The sequence below is a fragment of the Plutella xylostella genome, chromosome 2, assembly GCF_932276165.1.
Source record: "Plutella xylostella chromosome 2, ilPluXylo3.1, whole genome shotgun sequence".
Taxonomy (NCBI): Eukaryota; Metazoa; Arthropoda; class Insecta; order Lepidoptera; family Plutellidae; genus Plutella; species Plutella xylostella.
In genome coordinates, this window is record NC_063982.1 from 3,874,730 (window position 1) to 3,902,689 (window position 27,960).

A 27,960-nucleotide genomic window follows, 5' to 3' on the forward strand; every position below is an offset into this window, starting at 1 on the left:
GATAGCTTTTCCAACTCATCATATGTTACGTTACACTTGTATTCTTTAATTTTATAAAGTAATTAAGTCTGTAATTTTCTTAAAAACCCACGACCGACCCAGCATAACCCAACACCAACTTACAAACTATTACCAAACATCATCCTATCATCATACAAGCTCAACCGATTGCTCTCACTGGCCCTGCCTTTCTGCAAAGCCCTATCCCTTCTAGCCTTTCTAACAGCAACTGGTATATCCCCAGGGGTCTTGACCCTCCCAGCCGGATTCTGCAAATGTATATCCCCAGAACTACTGAACAATTCACTCACATGCTCCAAAGAATGCTGCCGTTTTATAGCCAGGTTTTTCAGACACGGTTTCGGGGACTTACGCTCTTCAGGTTCGGATTTTGATGGCGTGGCTAAGTATTTTAGTTCTTTTGTGTCTATTTCGCCGTTCAAAGCTGCTAAGTACACAGGGTTGTCGCCACTGTAGGTGGTAGCTAAGTTTTCTTTGTCATTCGGATCGCTGAATTCGTTGTCAAAGTTAGTGTATTTATTCTGGAACTTGTTGAAAACGAAATCCGTTTTCGTTTGCGTCGCTTCTTTTAGAACCACGTTATTCTTTTTCTTGTCTGTATCTTGTGGTTTCGGGACGGCTTGCATTGTTATTTTAGAGCCGCCATTTTCGCTTAACAGCATCAAATGCTCGTCTTCGCTGCTCGAGCAATCAGAGTTAAGATCGAATGGACTATCAAAGTGTTCGTTTTGGTTGTCCAGAAACTGTAGCTCTAAGTTTATGCTGGCTCTAGAAGACCGTCCGCTGTTTGATGCGTTGGAAATGATTTTATTATCGCAACTTAGTCGTTTCTTTATGGTAGAATCCTCGGACTCTGATTGGCCGGCCGTCGCAAAAATGCTTTGAGCAGACATGGACGTCCTGACTGACGTTTTGTTCAAACTCTCTGAGCTGCCACCAGTTTTCTTCATTTCCATCAAATTGCCAGTCCTTTTGTAGTCACCAGGTTGCCCTTTAGGCACTATAACTGCGAACAACTGTTGATTCGGAGGTCTGTCAGCATTGTCTCCTGTTCTTTGTGGCATTTCTTTGAAGCCGAATACTTTATTCTCCCTATTCATTTCGCTTTCCATGATCATTGTAGGCGATAGCGTCCTATTAGGAGGTGACAAACATGGCGCTTCCATATTATAGAAATTCCTTCCGTCCATATTAAGAACTATATTAGACGGTCTGTTAAATGGCAAGTTCGTTTGTTTGTCACTGACAATAGACGTCCTAATACGTCCCGAATCCAACGACCCGTTGCTCAAATTCTCTTGCACCAACTTAACTTCAGTTTCCAAAGGTTTCGGGTTTCTACTGAGTGTTTTCTCCAAAAACCTTCGTATACCCCATTTCGGCTTTTCGATTTTGACATCAGCATGTATATTCGTCTCTTTCAAAGCCCTATTCTCATCATGAACGCTCACATCATTCGGTACATAATCCAACGGTCTCTGATACGACCTTATTTCGTTCATTCGGTCAGAGTTTTCATTCACCAAAACTCTATGGTTAGAAACCCTGGCCACAGACAAGCAATTCTCATCTATATTCTGCACGTTTTGCACTCTCGGCCCCTCAACATTCGGGACCGTAATGTCCTTCAGACTCTTGTGTATAAGTTCGACGGTGGTTGTCTGTGTGTGCGTATCAGTGTTACGTTCTAGACACGGGTTGCGACCGATGTGTGGTTGTGTGTATAGGAGCGGGGTGGTGACGTCACAGTTCTGTGATACGGTCAGGTTGGAGTTCTTTTCCGTTTCCGGCGGTGGTGGGTTTGCGTCTGAAACAGAAATATTTGTTTCAAAACATATTTTTAGCTTTTAGTACATCCAAGTCTATTCTAATGGACCTACATTTCGCAGACACTTGTACTAATACTTTGTTAGGTCATGTACTGATATGCGTAGGACTGTGTTTGTTTTATTCATATATTTTATCTCCAGTGACCTAGGTCACCTCACTACTATGTGTGTGTGTGTGTGTGATCTCACCGGTGTGCGGGTGCAGGTTGTTGTCGTGGATGCGCGGCCCCTGAGCTTGCAGCATCTGAGTTAGCTCGGACATGCGTTCTTCCACGCACACTGCTGTTAGTCTGTGGATAGAAATTGATTGGATTAAGTAACTGTATGGGGGGGGGGCGGCAGCGGCGGCCGCGCCTTCTAACCATACGCTATACTACATTATACATAACGATGCTACATTATACAAAGATACATAGATAGACAACTGACAGAGCGCCATAATTTATCTAAAATGCGTATTTAACACAGTTTTTTCCCGGGTTCAATGTGTATCACTCAACTTTGAGACGCTATGGGACTTACCATCTAAACTTAGACACTTGCTAAATGCTGTCTTTTTGCTTTCAAACGCCTTATAAATGTGTCATATTTAGACTTAGGGCGGCTTGCAAGAACGTCTTAAAACTCGATTTTGTTCAACTTAAGCTCAGTTTAAGCGTAAATCAGGAAAATCCTCTTGCACGATCTCGATTTAGTGTCAAATCTCGATTTAGAGAAACGTCAAAATTAAACCGGTAATATCTCGGTTTTACGCGTAAATCGAGATTTAACTTCTTTGTCAAATGTCAAAAGCAATCTTTGAAGTATTATTTTTGGTTGTTTTGTTGTTAGTAATTAGAATTTATAGTTAACTTACTTGGTAATATCAAAAATGTTTGAGGCGATGGGATATGCTCCCAGCCAATGCCAGCACTCTATGCAGTTGCGGATGCCTACAGACTACGTCACACCTTATAGAGTGTCCTAATGCCCCAAAGTGCAGTCAAGGAGACCTGATGATGGCCAATGACCTCGCAATAAGAGTAGCAAAACACTGGAGGAAGTTAGCTTAGTGCATTTACACGATAGGAGAAGAAGAAGATCAAAAATGTATTACTCAGACGACGATAAAGAAATGATTGAATATTTGAATACCCCTTACTTTTATAGAAGGGTTAACTACTAAAATAACAGATTTGTTTCGTGCTTATTGAGATGATGAATTTATTAAAAGCTTTCGTCTTACAAAAAATACCACAACAATCTATATAGACCAACCTCCTCGTGCCTTACAGTCTGGGAACAATGCAAGAACTTCGCTGATCAATAACTATTTTGCAAGGTTATAGCGTCACCAGTACCAAACACCAGTTGATTTAAAAACATGTTTATTATTATTAATTACCACTGTATATTATATACCTAAATCTTAAAATATGGCTTGTTGTTTTATTTTGCTTGATGATTGTTTCGCTTCTTTACTTAAATTATTGAATGTTGTTTGGCATTCCTCTGGGGGGAGATTAACATCAGCCGATACCGTTTCCCAGTTTTGTCCATGGATCTCCACTGTCTGACTGAACTACAGACCGTGTAAAACTTTGCTACGAGTATCTATGTATATCTGCAAACATAAAAATCCAGTCATAAAAATTAGAGTAAATCACAGTACTCTAGCTACCTACATACTTTATTACCTACTATTATACAATTTATTGCCAATTTTATTTTGTAAGTAGCCATATGGCTAGATATAATAATAGAACTTACTTGAGATCTGCATTTTTTCACTTGAGTGCTGTTTTTTCGTCTTTGTTTTCAGGTTTTTGTACCTACCAGTAAATTCTCAGTAGTTCTGGGTACATAAGTGGTGTTGGCGTTATATTATTCTTTACTCAGCATCTTCCAAGCCTTCTCTTTTTCGGCTACGGTCTAACCATCAGTTTTTTTATTTTCAATTATGAAATTATATTTGTCTACGAGGTTACATAAAAGCATACTTTCGTCACATGTAAAATTGGGTGCCCGTTGGTGTTTTTTTACCTTCAATTTATATAATTTAACAATTAGGTATTTATATTTCGGTAACTGCACACGGTTGTTTGTTTATCAAGTGACAGTAACACTCATAGAGAAAAGAACAAGTCAACTACGTTTTAAGAGATGGGAGTACAAGGGAAAAAAAAGAAAAAAATACTTGTATTTTTTTTTATTCACGCGTACTAACAGAGGGTACCAACAAAACAAAAATTATGACGTACAAAACTGCCAACATAGCCCCGCTGAAATAGTGATGTGCTTCTTATGGATATTTTTTATCGATAACAAGTAAAAAAAAAAGCGCGAGTGTATGTATTACTTTAATTTCAGTTTTACACAATAGGATTTCAGTGTTACACAATGACACCAACGTTAAGTCTCGGTTCAACGTTATGTTATGTTCCTATTTGAACACAAAAATATAATCCATAAAATAAACCCGAGATTTTCCGTTGACGTAAGTGCTATGATATAAATGTTGAAATAAAAAAAAAGTGGAAAAATATAATTATATTTATTTATTATAAAATAAAGTGTCTGCAGTAAGTCCCACACATGGAATTGTTTTTTTTTCAATTGTGTTCTTAAAATGTTGTGGTAGAAAATTATTGCCACAAATTCGTTTAAGTTGATGTAGCTTTTCAATAGGCACATAAACCAGATCCTCCTTACCGGTCATCTTAACCCACTGTTTACATCTGCAAACAACATTTTTATAATTATTATTAAACAATTAAATATTATTCTGATTGATGAGCTGTGCGTACTAATTGTTCAATCGCTATCAGAGGCGCTGGCAACGACCTCTATTAGGTTTATACGTAACTAATTGGTATTGATATCTATTCTCTGTGTTATGTATTTAGTGACATATCTATGGCATATTTAGGGCTATAAACCTCTACAGAGGGTGTAATTTATACTTGGAATAGTCAGGTTTCTACCATATGTATATAAGCTGTGTCAATCAAATATGTTATTCATTCATAACTGGGACACCGTTGTTTCAATACCGCCGGACAATCTTGGGATTTTTCACTAATGATAAATAAAAATATCGATATCGATAAAAATAACATTCATGCACTATTGTTGGTTGTGCTGACCCTCCAGTTATTTTATTAGACTTTAACTTTTATGCATATAAATAATCTAAATCCTATGCTTTAGCCTTTAATTGTAGCTTACCTTTCCTCATCCAGTGGAAATTTGGCCATGAAAATTCTCTTTTGGCCATCTATACGACCGGCTAGCGGCTCTTAAACCACATATTTCACAAGTTTTATAAAACATAATTATTATCAATAATATCAAGCAACACTAATAGTTAGGTACCTCCACACAGACACTGCACTTTTCCACAGTAATAATAATATATAAATAACTGTTAAATCTTAATTTATTTATGATTTAAAATTATTTTTCACACTAAACGATTGACTCACTGACACTGACAGATGACAAAAGCCAAAGATGTCTATGATAGCGTAAAAAGTACTCTGTGAGCGGTGCTCGCCATTATTTTTCGTACGCGTTCCATACTTATTTTTTTCCAGACTGTCTTTCGCCAGACTGGTAACACTCGGTGACTGGACTGACATGTGACTACAATTATATTTCATTTCACCCAAAATATTAGCCTACTTCATTGGAAACTATCAAATTTTAAATCAAATAGTGTATAACGAATCGTATAGACCGAATGAGAAATTGAATGATATCATAAACTAGGTTTTGTTAAATCGTTGTAGAAAAACCATGGCGCAAGACAGTTTAAAATCGTTTTAAATAAAAATCAGTTTAGTGTTAAGAGACGTTTAGTAAAGCTATGCTTACGGGTTCTTTTCTGCAAGCCGCCCTTAAATACCCATTAAACAAGGTTATTAAATAGTAACACAGTATGTCGCTTTATCTAATCTTCCTACCCACCGACGACTCTATAGACACTTGGGTCATATTGTCACTATAGCGTCCACTTTGACTTTAACTTTATGTACCTGGCCTCGGCGTCGTGGTCCCAGCACTCGCGGCAGGTGTCGGCGGCGACGCGCACGGCGCGCGACTCGGGCGGGGGCCGCGGGAGCGGCGGCCGAGCCTTCTTACCACATACTATACTACATCATAGATAGATACCTGAACTAAGCGACATAATGTATCTAAAATGCGTACTTAACTGAAACATAGCGTCGACTAATACACTTATGCCTGGTAAATAGAGATGAATTTACCTTGAAACAGAACAAATTACTAAGAAAGTGTATAGATTTGACAGCTGTCATAAGGCTAATGTCATAATTTATCTAAAATGCGTACATATCTGAAATAAGGTGTTTTTTTTCCGGATCCGGCAATGTATTTGAGACGCTATGTCGCTGAATTTCCCATTCCCACCGACGCTATAGATACTCGCACCATTCACTTTCACTTTGACTTTGACTTTATGTACCTGGCCTCGGCGTCGTGGTCCCAGCACTCGCGGCAGGTGTCGGCGGCGACGCGCACGGCGCGCGACTCGGGCGGGGGCCGCGGGAGCGGCGGCCGTGCCTTCTTACGGCATACCAGGTTCTGTTGGGAGGAGGTTGCTGTTAGTTATTGAAGCACTAGCTGTAAAAAGTTTTCCCGTGGGAGTTCCGGGGTAAAAAGTAGGCTGTGTTAATCCAGGGTGTGAGCTAACTCCATACCAAATTTCAATAGAATTGCTTCAGCCGTTTTAACGTGAAGAGGTTACAAACATGCACACACACATACTTACAAACTTTCGCCTTTATAAGATTAGTACGATAGGATTTACATAGGCACAAACGAAACGGTAAAAATGGAACCCTTTTAGAATCACTGTGTTGTCCGTCCGTCTGTCTGTCAAGAGTAGTCAAGAACCTTTATCTAAGGAACCTATCATACATGCATAAAGAGATAAACCATTTATTCATGTATATGATCCCTTGAGGCTGTGAAAATATCAACCTTCTATGTTAAAGAGAAAAAATATGACGTACAGCCATTTAGCTGACAAAAACATGTTCATATAAAAAGAGATAAACCATTTATTCATGTCTATGATCCCTTGAGGCTGTGAAAATATAAACCTTCTATGTTAAAAAGGAAAAAATATACGTAAAACCATTTGCTTTACAAAAACATGTTCATGTACAAGCCCCCCGCATCTCCCACATCTCGGCAGTAGGACACCCTGTATAGTGACACCCTGCATAGTGGGACACCCTGTACATACCTGCATCTGCTTGAGCGTGGTGACGTGGTGCTGCTGGTACGGCAGCTGGTGCGGGGGCACGGGGCCCGCGTGTGCCCCCACCGTGCGCCACAGCATCTCCCATAGGGTCAGCCCTGGGGTAGAATAGAATATATGATTGTGTTTCAACACGTGATCGTAGAGTGAAGATAGATAGTATGTTTAATTTGTACAGAAACAGATAAGAAATTATACAACTTATAACACATAGGTACAAAAATGGCGGTATTATCGCTAAAGGTATTATCCCCACTGTTAAATTATATTAGGAACCTATTTAAATTTACCTATATATTACATGCCTGTTTTGGCATAAATATTACTGTCGAAAAGCCAACTTATCTTTAAGTAACTACTTTTTAGGATTCCGTTCCTCAAAAGAGTGATCTTTTTGTTGTCCGTCTGTATGTCTGTCAAGACCATTTACATATTCAACTATAAAATTATAAACCATTTCAATATTGAAGTACTCTTCCGTGAAGTGGTGAAGGTTAGGTTAATAAAGAGTAACATAAACACAATACATACCCAATGCATACACGTCCACAGCACACAGAGCGGCGGGCGCTCCACTCAGGTCCAGAGCACCTTCTAGGGCTTCGGGAGACAGGTAGCGGAGTGTGCCGGCCTGTGGGACAGAAATATTTAGTTATTTAATTATTTATTTGAAGGCCCGAGGACTAACCACGATAAGCTTGCCTATTCGTAGTTTCCACTTCAGTGCTGCATATTGAAGTAAAGTTAGATGGTTGTTCTTTGCTCGGGATATAGGCGCGGCGAGGCTCAAGTGAGCTAGTACCTATTTACTTGCATTTCAGGGGTACATAACTATATCATAGTTTCTTGTGTAGCACGACAAAACGTAGCAAAAAAAGTTTTTGAATGTAAGAGAGCGTTACGAAAGGTTTTTGTTATATTATTGTAGGGTAAGCACCGCTGGTCAGTCGAATAGAGGCATTCAACTCTAATGGTTGTTTTACTTGTCCGCTCCCCACTACGTCACCTCGTCCCGACACACCGTAGTTAACACTGGCGACGGGCGGGTCCAAAGTTCAAGTGTAACCTCGTGCGGGCAATAATAACCAAAATGGCAAAAATCTCGGTCGGATCCCTCTCCGTGTTTAATCATGAAGTGCAGGACTGGAGTCTATACAAGGATAGACTGGAGCAATGGTTTCTTGCCAATGATTTAGGGAGTGAAGTGGACAAATCGTTATGTAAACGACGTGCGATCCTTTTGTCTAGTTTGTCAGAGAATACCTATAAACTCGTTCGCGATTTAGCATTGCCGAAAACAGTGGGGACTCTGAATTATTCTGAAGTGGTAAAACTTCTGGACGATCATTTCCAAACTACAAAATGTGGATTCGCGGAGCGGTACAAGTTTTATGCCGCGACTCAACACATGGCGGAAAGCATGGCGGAATGGGCGGCGCGAGTCAGGGGACTCGCGATCCACTGCAGCTTCGTCTCTAGCAACCTGGATGAAACACTACGGGATCGCTTCGTACTGGGCATGGTGTCCGGGCCAGAACGCGACAAGCTGTTCACCATGGACCTGTCGGACCTGACGCTCAGCAAGGCGTTGGCTCAGGCGGAGGGCATCCAGTCGGCGCGGCTAGGAGCTGCGCAGGCGTCGCCAGCCCCCGTGCAGGCCGCGTTGCCTGTGCACAAGCTGGCAGCTGCGCGAGGCTCGCGAGGCGTCACGGACGGCGGCAGCCGTAACCAAGACCAGTGCGGAGGTCCTGTGCGTTGTTCGGCGTGTGGTTATGCTGGCCATGAAAGTGTAAATTGCAAGTTTGCAAAATATAAATGTGGCCGTTGTGGCGTCAAGGGTCACCTTAGGAAGGCGTGCCCTGGAAAAAGAGTGAATCATTTTATTGAGTGTTGCTCTGACGATGCCGACGGCGATGATGGTAAGCGTGTTATTTATAATATACGTAGAAGTCGTGGTGAACCTATGCGTGAATGTGTACTTGTGAATGGTGTGAGTTTAAACTTTGAAATTGACACAGGCTCAGCTGTGACTATCATCTCGGAGTTAGTTTATTTAAAATATTTTTCTGGCACTCCGTTACAACACAGCAGTGTATTTCTGCAGAGCTACAATGGTAGCAACATTGTAACTGTCGGAACTCTCAACCTGTCCTTTTCTTACAAGTCACGAACAGCTGATATAATTGTTTATGTGGCTCGCGATGGTGGTCCATCATTATTAGGCAGAGACTTCATAGCTAAGTTCAACTTACAGATATCCTCCGTTAACTCTTGCAATAGTTTGACAGACAAATTAATTGATAAATACCCGACTCTGTTCTCCGATTCGTTAGGATGTTGTAAGGATTTAATTGTTGATCTAAACCTAAAGCCAGGATCCAAACCAATTTATTATAAATCACGGCGTCTTCCCTTTGCCTTAAAGGAGAAAGTTGAAAATGAATTAAATAAATTAGTTGAGTTAGGGATACTGGTTCCTGTTACATCATCAGACTATGCTAGTCCTATAGTACCTGTCCTGAGGCAAGACGGTCGAGTTAGACTTTGTGCTGATTACTCAGTGTCTTTGAATAAGCAGTTGATTGTAGACAAATATCCTCTGCCGCTTGTGGATGAGTTGTTCACTAAGCTCCATGGGGGGGAGAAGTTCAGCAAACTTGATCTCTCCCGGGCTTATAATCAGCTGGTCCTGAGCCCAGCATCCCAAATGTTAACCTGCATCAATACCCACAAAGGGTTGTATAAGTTTACGCGTCTTGTGTTTGGTTTGTCAAGTGCAGCCGCTATTTTTCAGCGTACCATTGAAAAACTGCTATCGGGCCTAGATAAAGTTCTATTGTTCCAAGATGACATTTTAATCACAGGTACGGATGACACGGAGCATTTAGCTAACTTAGAAGAAGTTTTTAAAAGGTTAGAAAGTGCAGGGTTTGTGTTACAAAAGGGAAAATGTTTCCTTTTTCAAAATTCTGTAGCTTATCTTGGATTCATCATTGATAAGAATGGACTTCATAAGTGCCCTAGCAAGGTTAAGTCCATCTTACAAGCTAAAATTCCCACAAACGTGTCTGAACTTAAGTCCTTCCTAGGGCTTGTAAATTATTACAGAAGTTTTGTGAGAAATGCAGCTTCCATAATGAGCCCTCTTCATGAGTTGCTTCAAAAAAACGTCCCATGGCATTGGGGAAAACCTCAACAAGACGCGGTTGCAGCGGTTAAACGTGTACTTTCGTCAGACGAAACGTTGGCCCACTTTAACCCAAACGCCACTCTCATTCTGACAGTGGACGCGTCGCCGACAGGGCTAGCCGCTATCCTGAGCCAGGTGGAGCCGGCGGCGGCCGGGGCGGCTGCTCCCGGCGTGGAGCGCCCCATCGCATATGCGTCGCGTTCCCTTACTTCGCCTGAGAAAGCCTACAGCCAAATTCAGAAAGAGGCCACGGCTATAATATTCGGTGTACGTAAGTATCACCAATATTTGTACGGCCGTTCTGAGCCGTTCATTCTCAAAACAGATCACAAGCCGTTACTTTCGATTTTTAACCCCGACAAAGGCATCCCGGAAGTCACCGCTAACCGTTTGCAGCGTTATGCTATTTACCTATCATCATATAACTTCAAATTAGAATATGTGCCTAGCGCGCATAATGCTGCGGACTACCTTAGTCGGGCTACTTCGTCACAGGATGATTCATCATCGATACAGTTAGATGCTCAGCTGGATAGCAACGTTGATAACGCGACCTATATAAATTTTGTGTATGATGGATGTACCTTCTTAAATTTGCAGGATATTAGCTGTGAGACTGATAAAGACTCCGTGTTATCGGCTATTTGTAAGTTTATTTTGAATGGTTGGCCAAAAGCCGTTACCGACAAGGCTTTCATTCCTTATTTTTCATGTAGGTATGAACTTTCGGTGGAAAACGGCTGCTTGTTAAGAGGTCACAAGTTAGTTGTCCCGTCCGTCTGTCGTAATAAGGTACTGTCTGAACTACATGTAGGTCATCTAGGTTCATATAAAATGAAATCAGATGCGCGAAACCGGTTTTATTGGCCGGGCATGTCAGCTGATATCGATTTGTTCGTCGCGCGCTGTGACGTATGCGCAGCGCTGCGGCCCTCCCCGCCCCGCGCGCCCCTCGCTCCCTGGCCGTTCCCGCCACGCGCATGGCATCGTGTGCATTTAGATTTTCTGGGTCCCATTAACGGTAAAACTTACCTAATCATAGTTGATGCCTACTCTAAATGGGTTGAGCTGTTTGATGTGTCTTCGGGATACAGTTCCCGTGTAGTTATAGACAAGCTATGTGAAGTGATGTCAAGGTTCGGATTGTTTCATACAATATGTTCCGATAATGGATCTTCTTTTGTGTCAGAAATGTTTAAACAGTTTTGTAGTCAGAATGGTATATTACTCGTGACGTCTCCACCTTACAATCCTAGTAGTAATGGACAGGCTGAGAGTTACGTAAAAATAATAAAGAGGGCAATAAAATCTATTGTTTTATCCGGCAGCAACCAACGGGATTTAAGTTCAAAATTAAATGAGTTTTTATTGCAATATCGTAACTCCCACCACAGTACAACTGATCGCTCGCCCGCTGAGGTGTTATTTGGGCACAAACTGAGGTGCCGGTTAGATTTAATAACCCCACACCAATCAATCTCGGCACCGTCAGACACAACACTCGATAAAGTTGTAAGAGATAATCAGTCCTTGCAGTGTAAATTCTATCGTGGCAAGCGTGTAGTGGACTTTAGTATTAATGAACTTGTATTAATTAAGTCATACCACAATCAAAGAACATCATGGATTAAAGGACGTATTGTTGCCAAGTTAGGCAAATTAGTGTATTTAGTGCGTAGTTTAGACGATAATAATGTGATTAAGAGACATTCTAATCAACTTTTGAAAATTCGGGGGGAGGAGTATGACGGTGACATAAAGTGTTCCAATGCGTCAGAGAACGTATCCACCAGCAGACACACTGACGAGCAGCTGATGCCGCAAGTGCTGCTTCCCGAGCGTACCACACAAGATGTGAGCCAGATGATGACGTCAGCTACTGGAGAACAGGCAGAGGATGAAGGCGCAGCTCGCGCAGGGCCTAGCTCAGATGTGGCCCACACGGAGCACGACCCCGAGCCGTGGGCAGACTGCGAGGCGGCGACCTCGCCCGGCGGGCCGGCAGCGACGCGCCGCACCGACGACCGCCCAACCACTCTGCTTGAAGGACGCTCGAAAAGACCACGTGAACGCGTTAACTATAAAAAGTATTTTTAGGCTAAGGGTGGAGGGATGTTATATTATTGTAGGGTAAGCACCGCTGGTCAGTCGAATAGAGGCATTCAACTCTAATGGTTGTTTTACTTGTCCGCTCCCCACTACGTCACCTCGTCCCGACACACCGTAGCTAACAGTTTTCTATGATATCTTGCTTCCCGTGCTAGGTATGCTGATCGCAGCAGTAAAGTGTAGTATATAACCTCAGTGAGCTGGTTGTTCTGCTGGCTGGTCACGGGCGCGGCGAGGCCGAGGTCTGCCAAGATGGCGCGGCCGCACAGCGATATCAACACGTTGTTGCTGTTCACGTCCCGGTGAACGATGCAGGGTTTTGTTGGCGCTGTGGGGGGAAAGGGGGTGTTAAGGGTCTCAGCACATATAAGCGTTACGTAAACGGATCGCCTTTTGTTCGCCTGTCAAGTGTCAACCAGGCGTTCGTGAGCTCGCGTTCTACTGGTTGACAGAAGACGACCCGTTTAAGTTACGCAGTGTTTATAAATAAGATTTATGGCATGTTTGGATAATGACTGACCTGTGCGAATGCTGTCACTATCTGTATCTGCCTGTACAATGGATTTAGCTATACTGGGTGTTGCAAAAGTTTTATAGTGTGCTGAAAGGGGGTGTTTCATAGTCATTTTGTTCTAGGAGTTATAGAAATTTGTCATCCGACTCACCTGCTTCGGCTTACAGTCTTATACAACTCATGGCATTAAAAGCAGTTCCCCTATGGGATGGGAACCCCTCTTTATTTAATCGATAGAAGTTTGCCAACTCGGTTCCCTTTTCCTCAAGCAACGTTTGGTGTGGACAGCTGATTAGTGCGTGTGCGTGTGTCTCTGTGTGTGTGTATGTGAGCGTGTGTGTGTGTGTGTGTGTGTGTGTGTGTGTGTGTGTGTGTGTGTGTGAGCGTGTGTGTGTGTGTGTGTGTGTGTGTGTGTGTGTGTGTGTGTGAGCGTGTGTGTGTGTGTGTGTGTGTCTGTGTATGTGTCTGTGTGTGTGTACACTTACTGCTAGCATGCAACGCAGCCAGCGCTGCCGCCAGCCCGCGTGCATAATGCGCGAACTGTCGCAGCGACAGCGGCGCCTCACGAAGCCGCGAGCGCAGCGTGGAGCGACACAGTTGTAACTACACTCGCGAGCAATGGAAATGATCCAGTGATATGTCATCAAACTACTAAAAAACGGAAAAGGCTAGTTAATGACACCGTCTGCAATACATATAACAGAACAGCGTATCAGTATATTACCAAGTAAACACGTAAATATTGCGTTTAAATTGTTTTAAAATTTGAGACCATTTCGTGGATGGAACTTTTTTATTACTCGCGAGTGTAATATGTATCTATCTATGTGTAGATATGTCAGTTGTCCGATAACCATAATGCAGCCTCTGTCTAGTTTGGGGTCGGATGGCCGCGTGTAAGATGTCCCCTCATATCATCATTATTACTCACTGCTAGCATGCAACGCAGCCAGCGCTGCCGCCAGTCCGCGCGCATAATGCGCGAACTGTCGCAGCGACAGCGGCGCCTCACGAAGCCTTGACCGCAGCGTGGAGCGACACAGTTGTAGGACTAGCAGGTGGGACGCCGCCGAGCCGAGCAGGGTGGGACGGGAGTCGCTGCCTGGGAGGGGGAAGAAAATATGGTTAGAAAATATGAAAGTTTTGAGCATTGTTAATTCTAGTGTGGGGCCGAGCGGTTAATATAAAATGTACGCCGCCGAGCAGAGCAGCGTGGGGCGGGAGTCGCTGCCTAGGGGGGAAGATGAGTAAAGTTAGGGATTGTGGGATTTTTTTGATGTTCGTTAATTCTAGTGTGGGGCCGAGCGGCTGTTTTATTTGTTTTGAGGAAACTTATTTTAAGAGTCTTATATTCAATCTAGCCTAGTCAGAGGCCTTCGGGCGGCTTGAAAACATCTGACAGTCGGGTTGCCCACTTACCCGACAACTCTCTCAGCACAAGCTTGCTTGTGTTGAGGTCCACCAACCCGCACTTGGCCAGCGTGGTGGACTAGGCCTAAACCCTTCCTTCATTGGAAGGAGACTCGTGCCCCAGCAGTGGGGACGTGATGGGTCGCGATGATGATATTCAATTAAGTTTAACTGGTGAACAATTCATTTCTGATTATAATATATTTACTATATTGTAGGCTGTTGTGTTAATAATATGACTTATCACTCTATATCCACGGTATACGCCCGATTATAGGCCGATATTTTAGGGTTTCGTAGCAGCGTGTTACAAAACTGACCCTTACTATGTGGATTCGTCTTTATGTCGGAATCTGTTCGTATGTCGCAGCCTCTTTCTTAATTTTATTATAAGTAATTATTATTTCACTTACCATAATATTTCAATATATTCGGGTGAGCGAGATGCGGCATCGAGTATATCGCCCTCTCTTTCTGCCACGTGCTCATGTTAGCGTACAGTTTGACAGCGACCGGAGTAGAGCCGAGGCTGCCGCGCCAAACTGTGCCGAATTTACCTTGACCTAGGGGTGAGATTTGAATGAGGTTATTGTGTCATGTTATTACTACTTGGGAGACTGATTAATGGAAACGTTTATGTACAGAATAGTAGAGTGCATTTGCTTAAACGCAAAAAAAAAATGTAACTGCGCATTGTCTATCAAGTGTGGCCTATATCAGACAGTGGATGTGTGACTCAAAAAGACCATCAATCTTTCTGAAGACTCTAGAGACCGCGCGATGTCAGTGAGCGCGAGAAAAGACTTTGGCCACGTCTTGGTAAGCACGTCATGCGACCCGTGTTACTCCACTATTGACCAATAAAACTCACCGATGTGTTCAATGAGGGTCAAGTTGTCGACACAGGACAGCCCGGTGGCCAGCGCGTCGGGACCAGTGCCCATCACCTCTCCTGTAAAACCATTTAATTTGTTTAAATATTGTATAACCTCGCTTCGCTCGGCTCTTTGGGGTTTAGAAAATTCTGATTCAGAGTTTTTATATCTCGGTTCACTCGGCTCTCTAGGGTTAAGATGTATGGCCCTGATTCGCTTGTCTATTTTTGGTTTGGAAAATGCTGCAAAGGCTCGCTTCGCTCGGCTCTCTAATCTTCAAGGAATCAGGGTTGAGATATATGGCCTCGCTTCGCTCGGCTCTTCACGGGATACTATATTTATGCGAAACATATGAGAGAGAGAGAGATGTTCCACGTTCTATATTGATATTACCCACAGACCCACAGATTCCCCAAGTGTACATACTGCGCGTGTCATAAGGTTGATCATATGATCAACTTTTGGTTCATACATTTAGTTTCGTCCAGCTGTCATTATCAAAAATAAATTTCGGCGAGCCCGGTTCTCATAGATATGAGTGCATTTGTGGCATCTAGTCATATAGTTCTGTGATGTTACCCTTCTCCTCAAGGTCCTGCCCTTGCTTCCCCCGCTTCCCGCAACACCGGCAGTACGCCGCGAGACCACGCTGTTTGGCGGAGTACGTTTGCATAAAACCTCCAGTGATCCGCCTAACGAATTACTATCGACTACAGTCAACAATATTCTTGATCTGCATACTGATGTAGCGCATAGACCGAAGTCATTATTGTCATATACTATACAGCGTGAGACATTTTTTTCTCATACGCTTCGCATAAGTATAGTGTTTGTAGGCCATAAAATCTAAACTGAGCCAAGCGAAGGCCATACACTTAACCCTGCAGCTTTACATCGCATACTGTACATCACAATGACAAGTCCTTACCCTTCTCCTCGAGATCCTGCGCTTGCTTCCCCCGCTTCCCGCAACGCCGGCAGTACGCCGCGAGCGCCAGCGCCAGCGCCGCGGCCGCCGCCAACGCCGCCGCCAGCGCAGCGTAGCCGAGCGGCGGCTGCGAGGCTGAGACCACGCTGTTTGGGGGGGAGTAGGACTGGGCAGGCTCTTCTTTGTATGTTGCTGGTGGGGAGGAACAATAGATAAATAGAATACACTTTATTTGTACACCAAAAAAATATGACAAAATTTAAACGTTGTGACTTAATTAGGGTACAAAAGGCAGTCTTATCACTAAAAGAGATCTGTGCCAGACAATCTTTGGATGGAGGGAATACGAGAGAAAAGTAATGAATGGGTTTCAGTCAGTGACATTGTACGAATTTTCATCCATACATCTGATCTAAACAATGTAATGTGTGTGAAATGTCCCTACTTTATATATTATAATAAATCATGTAAGTAAACCTATACCTACATGCCAAATATTAGAACAAGTTAATGTAACTATCAATATTACGTTTGTCTAGACATCTCATAGATAAGATCCAGACGTAGATAAGATTAATTCAGCTCGTCATGTTTTTAATATTTTAGTTTTAGGTACTCAATACTCAATACTCAATCTTTTATTGCATCCATAAGTAAGTTTTACAGGTGTTAAATACATTAAATTATGAACTATATGGACCCTGTCGGGCACAGCAAATTAAAACTAATATAAAGGGTTTACAAATCTTCTTAGTATCTAATAACTAGGTATTACACATAAATTATAACAAAAATAGGTATTTACCTTACAAATTAAATCAACATTTACTTAGTATCTAAATAATATTCTTCTATACTATAATAAGCTTTATCCAACAAAAAATCTTTTAATGTTTTTATAAATGAACTTAGACTTTCAATTTTCTTTATTCTATCTGGTAAATTATTAAATATTTTAACAGCCATAGATATAGGACCAGAAGAACACATTTTAAGCCGTGAAGCGGGACAGTTTAAACGGTCTTTGTTTCTTAAGGAGTAATTTGATTGCACATTTCCTCTAGTTGAAAATAATATCATGTTGTTTTTAACAAATTTGCAAATTTCAAGTATGTAAATAGATGGTAATGTAAGAATTTTATGTTTTATGAAATAAGGTCTACAACTATCAGTAGCTACAATATTTGCTATAATGCGCATAAGTTTTTTCTGAGCTACAAATAGGTCAGGTGCATCCGTACTATTTCCCCATAAGATGACACCATAGCAAAGCCACGAGAACGCATATGCATAGTAGGTGACTATAGCAGTTTTAATATCTGTAGTTTTTTTAATTTCTCGAAGTGCATATGAAAATTTTGATAGTTTTTGTCTGATTTTATTAATATGGGGTTTCCAATTCACATGTTTGTCGATTATTAATCCAAGTAACGAAAACTCATTCACAGTTTCTAGAGGTATTCCTTCGAATTGAAAATTTAATGATAAAGATTGTTTTTGATGAGGATGGAAAGTTATAATTTTAGTTTTAGAGAAGTTTATTTCAAGATTATGTTCGCTGAGCCAAGATTTTGTTTTTTTAATCATAGTGTTTAATTTATTATTTAGGTTATTATTGTCTTTAGAAGATGTAAGCAAAGAAATATCATCTGCAAATAAAACGCAATGTTCTGCCATTATTTTTGGGAGATCGTTTATGTAAATTAAGAATAAAAGACATCCTAGTACACTTCCTTGAGGGATAGATGCATTTATTATCTTTTTATCTGATCTAGTATTTAAAATTTTGTTTGAGTTAAAATCAAAATATTCAATTTCTACTAGTTGTTCTCTGTTTTTTTAGGTAAGAACTGAACCATTTATATGCATCACCACGGATGCCTATATTATATAATTTATTTAATAATATATCGTGTTGCACTTTGTCATACGCTTTAGTCATATCTAAAAGGATTCCTATGGCATATTTTTTATTATTTAGTATGTTTAAGACTTCGTTCATATATATAAAAACGGCTGTAATAGTTGATCTTTTTTTACGAAAACCGTTTTGACAGTCATCAAAAATGTTAAATTTTTCACAAAACTTATAAACGCGGTTGAACATTGCTCTTTCAAAAATTTTTGAAGCTGTGGGAAGCAAAGCAATTGGTCGATATTGATTTGGGTCAGTTTTATCGTTTTTTTATGAATCGGTTTTGTAACTGTAATTTTTAAAAGTTCAGGGTGATCACGAGGGCCGGGACGCTCAGAAGAGCGTACAACCGGTTGTGCCCTCTTCCACTCTTGGAACAGACCGTTCCAAGGGGGGGACCATGTTGAAGACAGACATTATTACGAGCGTCGGGCTCTATGCCCGGCGCTTCAGCTGAAGAAGAAATACTTATGTCAATAACATACAAAATAACAACACGAAGAAATTCATACCACATTTTATTAATTACTAATTCTAATACATAATTCTTATATCTCATATCTTGTAAAATACTATTCAATATACTTACTATTATTACGCAAATCTCTACACATCGTCTTAATCATCACCGTCACGCTCATCGACCCTCTTCGACTTCGAGCCTTCGCCATCATTTTCGAGCCGGATCTGGCTATACAACCAGATCGGCGAGACCAAGTCGAGGGACGCGATTGAGAACAACCCGTCAACATTCATTCACAAGGAAGAAGAAGGTCATCGGAGTTCGGTCATCACTCATTATTGGAGAGTCAAGCTAACGCATGAAGATCCTCATCAAGGTCGCCGAGTAGATGCACAAGAGCACCTTAGTGTCAAGACTCAACTATCATACAAACCAGGAAGGGCGCCTTCGGCTGAGTGAGTCCGTTCCGATCTATCTAATTCCCAATTCGTTTCGATTCTTGTTAAGTTTTCTAAATTATTAATTTCTACTGATTCATTCACGTACTTATCGCCTTCTCATATTTCATTTGTTTAATTACCACAATATCTTAACGTTCTAAAACATTTGCAAATCATGGATGCAAAAACATTAAAAAAGAATAGAGGTTCTGTAAAGGCCAAATTGACAATATTTAAGGGTCATCTCGAACAACTGACAACTTGCACCAAATTAAACACCTTGCAGTTTCGTGAACTATCCGCACGCCTCAACCGCATTAATGAATTGTATAAGGAATTTGACTCTATTCAAAATAATTTGGAAACTTTATCGGACACTCCAGAAGACGAGTTTAATGAACGACAGGAATTCGAGGCTGGATACTTCAGCACGGTCGCTGCCGCGCAGGAGCTGCTGGACCGGAGTGTGGAGCGCCCCGCCCCTGCGGGCCACGACCTGGCCGTGGCAGGATCCAGCACTGCCAATGATTCAGGTGCATTTCTTCCAACACTTAAGTTACCTACGATACACCTACCTACATTTGCTGGTGGCTATCAAGATTGGCTAGAATTCCACGACACGTACATGAGTCTCATTCATCTAAATGATTCAATTCCAAAAATTCAAAAATATCATTACTTACGAGCATCACTAAGGGATAATGCTGCCTTGTTGATCCAATCATTAGACCTATCAGGTGACAATTACGATGTAGCTTGGGATTTACTATGTGAGCGCTACAACAACACCAAGTTATTAGTCAACAATCATTTGAAGGCTCTCTTCAATCTGGAACCGATGTTCAAGGAATCGTCCACGGGCCTTCGTAATATCATCGATTCGGTAAATAAAAACATTAGAGCTCTAAAAACACTACATCTACCCACGGAGCATTGGGATGCGATAATAATTTACGTCATCTGCACAAAATTAGACCTCGCAACACTGAAGGATTGGGAGATGCAGCGCGGACCCAACAACGCAATTCCAAAATTTTCGGAATTTAATTCATTTATAAAAAACCGCGCTGCATGGCTGGAATCCATCGAAGAAAATCACCAAAAACTGCGTAGATATAGCGATACTCCACCCGTTCGCGCCAAAACCTTTGTGGCAAATTATTCAAACTCCGCGCATGCGAGTGGTTCTAATCCTTCACAAAATTCCTATTTCTGCCCAATTTGTAAACAATCACATAGCATATATGAATGCACAAAATTCAGATCCATGACCATAGAAGGGAGGATGGATAAGGTAAAACAATTAAACCTTTGCCAGAATTGTCTGCGTAAAGGTCACGATGAAACACATTGTTGGAGAGGTTCGTGCAAAATTTGCAACAAGAGACACAACAGCATGATACATCTAAACCATGAACAGCCAAATTTAGATTCGAATACAAAAATTGACCAATGTGTCGTCTTACCGAATGTAGAAAATCTGACGAACAACACAGAGCCAAAGCAAACAACTAATCAATCGTCGAACACAATATCCTTATCAGTGACGCATCCAAGCCAAGCCCAGGTATTGTTAAGCACAGTAATTGTCAGTATAGCGGATAAAAATGGTAAACACCACAAAGTGCGTGCACTGTTAGATCAAGGCAGCACAGCAAGTTTCTTAACAAATGATTTACTCACACAACTTCAAACACCTTGTTATCATACATCTGTTTCAGTCCAAGGATTAAATAATCAAACTTCTAAAATATCAAAAAGGTGTGATGTATCAATAGCATCACTCTCTGCCAGTGGTTACACGACAGACGTTAATTGTTTTGTTGTGCCACAAATAACGCAAGTAATACCCATGAATAAAATAAACTGCGGTAATCTAAACATACCCCCACACATCTACCTTGCTGATCCTACCTTTGCCATCCCATCGGAGGTGCAAATGCTGTTGGGAGCTGACATCTTCTGGGACATACTCTGTAACAATCGTGTCAGCCTAGGCAAGGCGAAACCAACCCTTGTAGAAACAAAATTAGGGTGGTTAGTTGTGGGCTCTATACCGACATCATACAACACACTAGGGCAATATGATACAGTCCACTGCAACTTGATAAACAAAATGGAACTAGAAGAAAAAATCAACAAATATTTTGAATTGGAGTCCTTACCCGCTCAACAATCCCAATCAAGGGATGAAGCTGATTGTGAGAAGCTCTTCTTGAAAACTACAGTCCGTAACCCAGATGGTAGGATGGTTGTGACAATACCCCTTAAGGAGAACCCTCAATGTCTCGGCGATTCAAAGCAACAAGCACTGATTAGATTCAATTCATTAGAACGTAAATTCAGCAAAAATGAAGCATTTAAAACAAAATACATACATTTTATGGAAGAATACATAGAGCTAGGTCATATGTCGGAAAACAAAACACCCCAAGATGACAATGAATCCTATTTTTTGCCGCATCATGGTGTCTTGCGAGAAGACAGTATAACAACTAAACTAAGAACAGTATTCGATGCCTCTGCAGTAACAAGCACTGGTAAGTCATTCAATGACATCCAACTCATAGGTCCTCCTGTACAAGATGACTTATTGAGTATTTTAATCCGATTCCGACAGCACAAATATGTGGTCACTGCCGACGTAGAAAAAATGTACAGACAAATCTTAGTGAATGAATCACAAAGAAGTTTACAACAGATATTCTGGCGATCAGATCCAAGTTTAGAACTCAAGCAATACAAACTAAACACCATAACGTATGGCACAGCATCTGCCCCTTACCTTGCAACTAGATGCTTGAAACAATTGGGTCTTGAAAGCACTAATGAGGGTGTAAGAGAGGTGATTATACACGACTTTTACGTAGATGATTTAAATACTGGCTCAGATAATGAAAAAACGCTAATCGACAATTGTAAGGGTGTTTTAGAGCAGCTACGCGGTGCCCAAATGAATTTACGAAAATGGCGATGTAACAAGCCAGAATTGTTAAAAAATATTGTGGGTGAAACAAGTCAAGACGAATTACAAATTTTGGATAAGGACGAATATGCAAAAATTTTAGGATTACAGTGGGCCTGGAGAAGGGACACATTGCTATTCTCTTCCACAATGAAAACGAACATTCGTTCAGCTAAGTCAAGCAAACGCATAGTGCTATCAATGCTTGCACAAATCTTTGACCCCCTAGGGTTGATAAACCCGTGTACACTTAAGGCAAAACTCATATTACAAACACTTTGGGCTAACAACATACCTTGGGACGCCGAATTGCCAACCGAAGTCGAATCACAATGGAATAATTTTACGAATTACATATCCGACTTAATCTCAATTGAAATCCCGCGCAGGGTCTTATGTGACTCCTACGTCAGGTTAGAGATGCATGCATTCAGTGATGCATCTATCAAGGCATATTCAGCCTGTGTTTACCTTCGATCTGTTACAATAGATGGAGACGTCACTGTTAATCTACTATTGGCAAAGAGTAGGGTCGCCCCTCTCAAACAGCGGCTAACCATACCGAGGCTCGAGCTCTGTGGTGCCCTACTAGCTACAAGGTTAGCAAAGAAGGCGAAGGAATCACTTCGCTTGAAAATCGATGTTCAGCATTTTTGGTGTGATTCAACGATCGTTTTGAGCTGGATTAAGACATGCAAGCAAACTTTAAAACAATTCGTGTGTAATAGAATCACTGAAATTACCAACATCTCAGAGCCTAACGATTGGCATCATGTTCCAACAGAACTTAATCCAGCAGACATAGGCTCTCGTGGGCTCAACGCTACACAACTAAAGGGCTCTACCTTATGGTGGCGAGGTCCGCATTTCTTAAATCAAGTGGATATCCAGTGGCCCATGCAACCGCAAGGCATGAAACTTGAAGAACTACCTGAAATCAAGGTCCAATGTAATGTCACGACCGAGCAAACCGACGAAATTACAAATAAGTATTCGGATTTTCCTAAGTTGCAACGCATTGTTGGCTACCTTAAAAGATTCATCCATAATTGCCGACTTCCAGGGAACAAATCAATCGGAGCTCTGCAATTGTCTGAGCTTGATTTGGCAACAAAAACACTGTGCGCAATGTCACAAAAAACATGCTTCCTCAAGGAATTTCGTGTTTTAAAAAATAAAGGGTCTCTGCCATCTAAGAATAAACTGTTGCATCTGAATCCATTTCTCGATGATTCTGGCCTAATTCGAGTAGGAGGCAGGCTGTGCAATGCGAATTATGATTACGACACTAAACATCCAATTCTGCTAGACGCGTCTCATCCCATCACTAAATTAATCTTTAAAAATTATCATCGACTTTTATTACATGCAGGACCTCAGCTGTTATTGTCAACCTTGCGTCATAAATATTGGATCATCAACGGCCGAAATCTTGCAAGAAAAACAGTTCATGAGTGTATTACTTGCTGTAGGTTCTCAGAAAAAACATTTCAGCCCATTATGGGGAATCTTCCTAAAGCAAGACTCGAGGCAGATCATCCATTCTGCCACACGGCGGTAGACTACGCTGGACCGATAATGATAGCAAACAGGAAAGGTAGAGGGTGTAAGCTCATTAAGGCTTACATCTGTGTATTTGTATGTCTCACAGTCAAGGCAGTGCATCTGGAACTTGTCACAGATTTGTCTGCTAAATGTTTCATTTCAGCATTAAACAGGTTTGTGGCCCGGCGAGGTAAGCCTTCCAACATATATTCCGACAACGGCACGAACTTTGTAGGAGCTAATCACGAATTAAGAGCCTTTTTGAAACAATGTAGAAAGGATGTAATATCCTATTCAGCAGAAACTGAGATAAAGTTTCACTTCAGTCCAGCATACAGTCCTCATTTCAACGGCATGGCGGAGGGTTCGGTAAAGTCCATAAAACATCATTTGAAACGAGTGCTTGGCCTAGCACACTTAGACTTCGAGGAAATGTATACTGTGTTAGTTCAAATAGAAGGAATCCTAAACTCAAGGCCTATCACCCCCTTATCTTCGGATCCCTCTGATCTCATCCCTCTCACTCCTTCCCACTTCTTAATCGGACGGACATGCACGATGCTACCGGCTGCCCCGGTGGAAGACAAGCCAATTTCATCACTATCAAGATTTAAGAGGATCGAACAACTCAAGGCACATTTTTGGAACCGTTTCTACAAGGAATACATATCCGAGCTCCAGCAGAGGAACAAATGGCGCACAATTGGAGAGCAGCCACAAACAGGGGAACTTGTGCTAGTGAAGGACGATCGACTACCCCCAAATCGATGGCTGCTAGGCAGAGTCACTGCAGTATACCCCGGCACGGACGGGGTCAAGAGAGTGGCAGATGTGATCACGAGGGCCGGGACGCTCAGAAGAGCGTACAACCGGTTGTGCCCTCTTCCACTCTTGGAACAGACCGTTCCAAGGGGGGGACCATGTTGAAGACAGACATTATTACGAGCGTCGGGCTCTATGCCCGGCGCTTCAGCTGAAGAAGAAATACTTATGTCAATAACATACAAAATAACAACACGAAGAAATTCATACCACATTTTATTAATTACTAATTCTAATACATAATTCTTATATCTCATATCTTGTAAAATACTATTCAATATACTTACTATTATTACGCAAATCTCTACACATCGTCTTAATCATCACCGTCACGCTCATCGACCCTCTTCGACTTCGAGCCTTCGCCATCACAGGGAATGTGCCCTCTTGGAAAGATTGGTTGATTAATAAGCAAATTGGTAAAGTTAGTTCTTCTGCGCATTGTCTATATAGAGAGGGAGGGAGTTCATCGATTCCATAGCTCTGTTTATTATTTAGGTTTTTAATTATTTTAAAGATTTCACTGTAATCTACTGGGTTTAGAAACATAGTGTTCTGTACTGGTTGAATTACAGGTAATCCACATGCTTCAGTTTTCCGTGTCTCGCCAATGGATGCAAAAAAGTTGTTAAATTCAAGGTATTATCATTATATGTATCTATTCGACGGCTAGACGACATAGTGCTAAATAACTGTTATATCTAGGCTCACGGGTTTGATACCCAGTGAGCCACAGATAAACCTACATTCTTAAGTTTAGGAAATGTAAAGGGCTCAATATTTCAAATAACGAATGTGACGTTTATCCACCACCAGCAAGCCTAGCACGGGGAGCAACGCGCGACGTAAAACTTTTGTAACGCCTTGTTGTGAACCTCTTGCGCCCCGTGCTAGGCCTTCAGGTGTCTAACTATATTTCAGTTCTAGCATTATTTTTCATATAATATATCATCACGATCCATCACGTCCCTACTGCTGGGGCACGGGTCTCCTTCCAATGAAGGAACGGTCTAGCCCTATTTATCTCCTATGTGAACAGGAACACTCACAGAAGTCAGCATTGCAGTAGTCGTGGTTGCAGCAACAGAAGGTGCCGGGCAGCATGGGCGCCACGCGCGTACACTTGTCACAGCGGCGCGCTTGGGACGCCTTCCAGCACCCTGCGGGGGAGAGAGGGGGTTAGAGGGTGTTGGTTGTCTGTGGTTGCAGTTTGGTAAAGGAAGGAAGAATACAAAATAATCGTCCACTCTTCCAGTTTCACTATCTTTTATATGAAGCAGCCAGCAGGCATATCCATGCCAGCTGGCCACCCGGGTGGCCAGGCGTTAAAACTGATTTTTGCGTGTGATGTCTATAGGTACGCGCCGAAAAACACGAAATTGCGTACCGCTCTTACTGCTATTAATTAAAATGAATAGATTCAACATATTTATTGCATTGCTTCAGTCAATTCTTCTATTCTCTGTGGGGTGTAAGTACCTGCACCTCTCTCAAGAGGAACCTTTGTGCTTATCCCCAAGGTCTAAACTGCCTTCCTAAGCTTGGACCATTTCCCACCATGCTCGTCCACTGCGGGTTGGTCCACCGTGGAGAACACACCTTGTCCCAGTACAGTCATGTTGCCATCCGCGCCGCGGTGCCACAGCGTGTAGCACGAGGTGACCGGGTGCATGCACCGCTCCACCGCAGCCTCCACTCCGGACCGCAGCCTCACTGTGGATATCACTCCGGGGGAGTCTGGAATAGGAGGACAGTTTACAATTAACACTTTAAAAGCTGATCATGTAGTAGATATGTACCTGACAAATAATATGGCAATGAATAAAAGGCTTGGCTGTCAAAGGGTTAACATTTAAGACAAATAGCTGGTTGTGGCTGGATGAGGAAGTAAAGTTTGCTTTTAAGCTAAAAAGACAATCTGGAAATGGAGTATGTCCTCATGGCTGTGTGATTTCATCCCTAGGGAATATTTCTGGTTTGTGGGTTTCATTCCTTGGGCAACTATGTACTTTTATCTCTTCCTGGAATTACTATGAGAAATCCTGATAAGTTTACCTAGAGCTTGCCATAAAAGCTTATATACTGTCAAATATAACTCACCAAAATGATCATTCTCCACAACTTGCTGAGCATTGCTATCCTCATCATAAGATGGTGTTATACTCAATGCTACACTGTGTATCTTATACAAGCATGTGATGCTCGGTCCAACAGTCGTAGTGGGCTCCTTCATAACCGCTGCAGCCTTCATCTTAAACTTTTTTGGCTCACCACCTAACCCATTTTTACTACCCACACTTTCTTTACTAATCACCGGATTCTTGTCTATGGGTCCTATGATATTATCTTTGCCCACATCCGGGGCAAACTGATTCATAATTGGAATGCCAGCATTGCCGAGGAAGTCACTTGAATTTGGAATGTCCACACTTCTTTTCTGTATCACTTTCGGATGGTCCTGTGTAAGTGGCCAGTCTGTTTCTTGCCCGTACTGGATAGTTCGTCTGTGGTGGTATTTAGTGAATGTCCTGACATAGTGGGCAGGTTTGTTGCCGGGATGGTGGATGCTGTTGCGGGCCTCGTCCTGGCCCTCATGCGGCCGCGATGTCAGCACTTTCGCGGTAAATATGAGCAGGAATAACACCATACATTTTATTATCGGCGTCACTCTGTGAGCGATTATTTCCTCCATTTCTGCGCGTTATTAGCGTTTCTGTTACATGTCGCGCACTAGAACAAGCGATAAATGGCCGGGTTAAAGGTTAGCGTGCACGAAGTCGGCTACTTAGCAACTAAAGATACTGCAGTTAATATTGATTTTTCAACGCCACAGGGAAATGGGCATGACTACGACGTTTCGCACGTAAACTGCAACCTATTTGAGTTGTAATAGAAGCGCCGCAATCTAATTATGCGTTTCAGTTTAACAAAAAGTCCAATTTGAATAACTTTGAATGAAAAACGGGAGTAAATTAGAAGTCAAGGTTTTGAAGTGTTCCGACGAAATATATTGAATAGTAGGGGTACTTACTAATGTTAGCAGTTGAACACATTATTGTATTGTTTAGTTATCCCGAAATGTTTCCCTATCGTGACAAATAAACAGATTTATAGAATTAATTCAATCGAAATTTATTTGATAAAAATTCGATCAATACGTGTTGACAAACAGCAAGCACATTTAAAACGTTCCGTTACTTTCGTAACTACCGTAAGCCCGGTACTTCCGTTTTCATAAATTATAAATGCTGCTTCAGTAGAACATTATAATTTTCATTTCAATAGTCAGGTAATTTAAACTAAACTAAGTTGAAACTCAATAAATTTAATAGTTAAAATTTAATAGTTTGCCTTTTTTTACCCATGCACTTATTCAGAAAAAGTTCCGATAGTATAGGAACGTTTACCAATAATTGCCAGGATAAAAAAACAGTGTTGTTGGTAGTTCTATTGAATACTGAAGGTTTTTTTTTGGGAAAAAAATATAATCTTATTTGTTATACAATTCAAAACCTAGGTACATGCAGCTCTATGTTTATTACTGGGCTCGCCGAATATATCATCAAGGTAAAGAAAGAAAATTGTTAAGTACCTACAATAGTATTTTATCCTAACAAATGTGTGTGTACAAATAAAGAATATTCTATCTATCTTCTGTCTATAAATGC

General features: G+C 41.6%; 1 protein-coding gene and 1 long non-coding RNA gene across 2 annotated transcripts; both read right to left on the bottom strand.

Moving 5' to 3' along the window:
* Positions 1 to 7: 7 nt before the first annotated feature.
* On the bottom strand, positions 8 to 27,483 carry LOC105381315. The gene is made up of 14 exons (XM_048628820.1): positions 27,324 to 27,483; positions 26,393 to 27,022; positions 25,892 to 26,029; positions 25,342 to 25,452; positions 16,143 to 16,334; positions 15,211 to 15,291; positions 14,753 to 14,902; positions 13,861 to 14,031; positions 12,607 to 12,743; positions 7,648 to 7,747; positions 7,102 to 7,214; positions 6,316 to 6,434; positions 2,040 to 2,140; positions 8 to 1,828 (listed from the first exon to the last, which is right to left on the bottom strand). Exons 2-14 carry the CDS (start codon positions 26,982 to 26,984, stop codon positions 120 to 122), a joined length of 3,714 nt encoding a protein of 1,237 aa, XP_048484777.1. The 5' UTR covers positions 26,985 to 27,022; positions 27,324 to 27,483; the 3' UTR covers positions 8 to 119.
* On the bottom strand, positions 4,368 to 5,209 carry LOC125490254. The gene is made up of 2 exons (XR_007267575.1): positions 5,058 to 5,209; positions 4,368 to 4,567 (listed from the first exon to the last, which is right to left on the bottom strand). It is a non-coding gene; the product is annotated as an uncharacterized LOC125490254 (long non-coding RNA).
* Positions 27,484 to 27,960: the final 477 nt, after the last annotated feature.

Bases quoted from the DNA above. Each gene is read 5' to 3' on its own strand.
- LOC105381315 (XM_048628820.1), bottom strand. From the start codon at position 26,984: ATGGAGGAAATAATCGCTCACAGAGTGACGCCGATAATAAAATGTATG. The intron at 16,335-25,341 runs GTGAGTGTTCCT...CCTCCCCACCAG, and splicing joins CTACTGCAATGCTGACTTCT to CAACATACAAAGAAGAGCCT. The intron at 7,215-7,647 runs GTATGTATTGTG...ATTCTACCCCAG, and splicing joins TGTGGACGTGTATGCATTGG to GGCTGACCCTATGGGAGATG.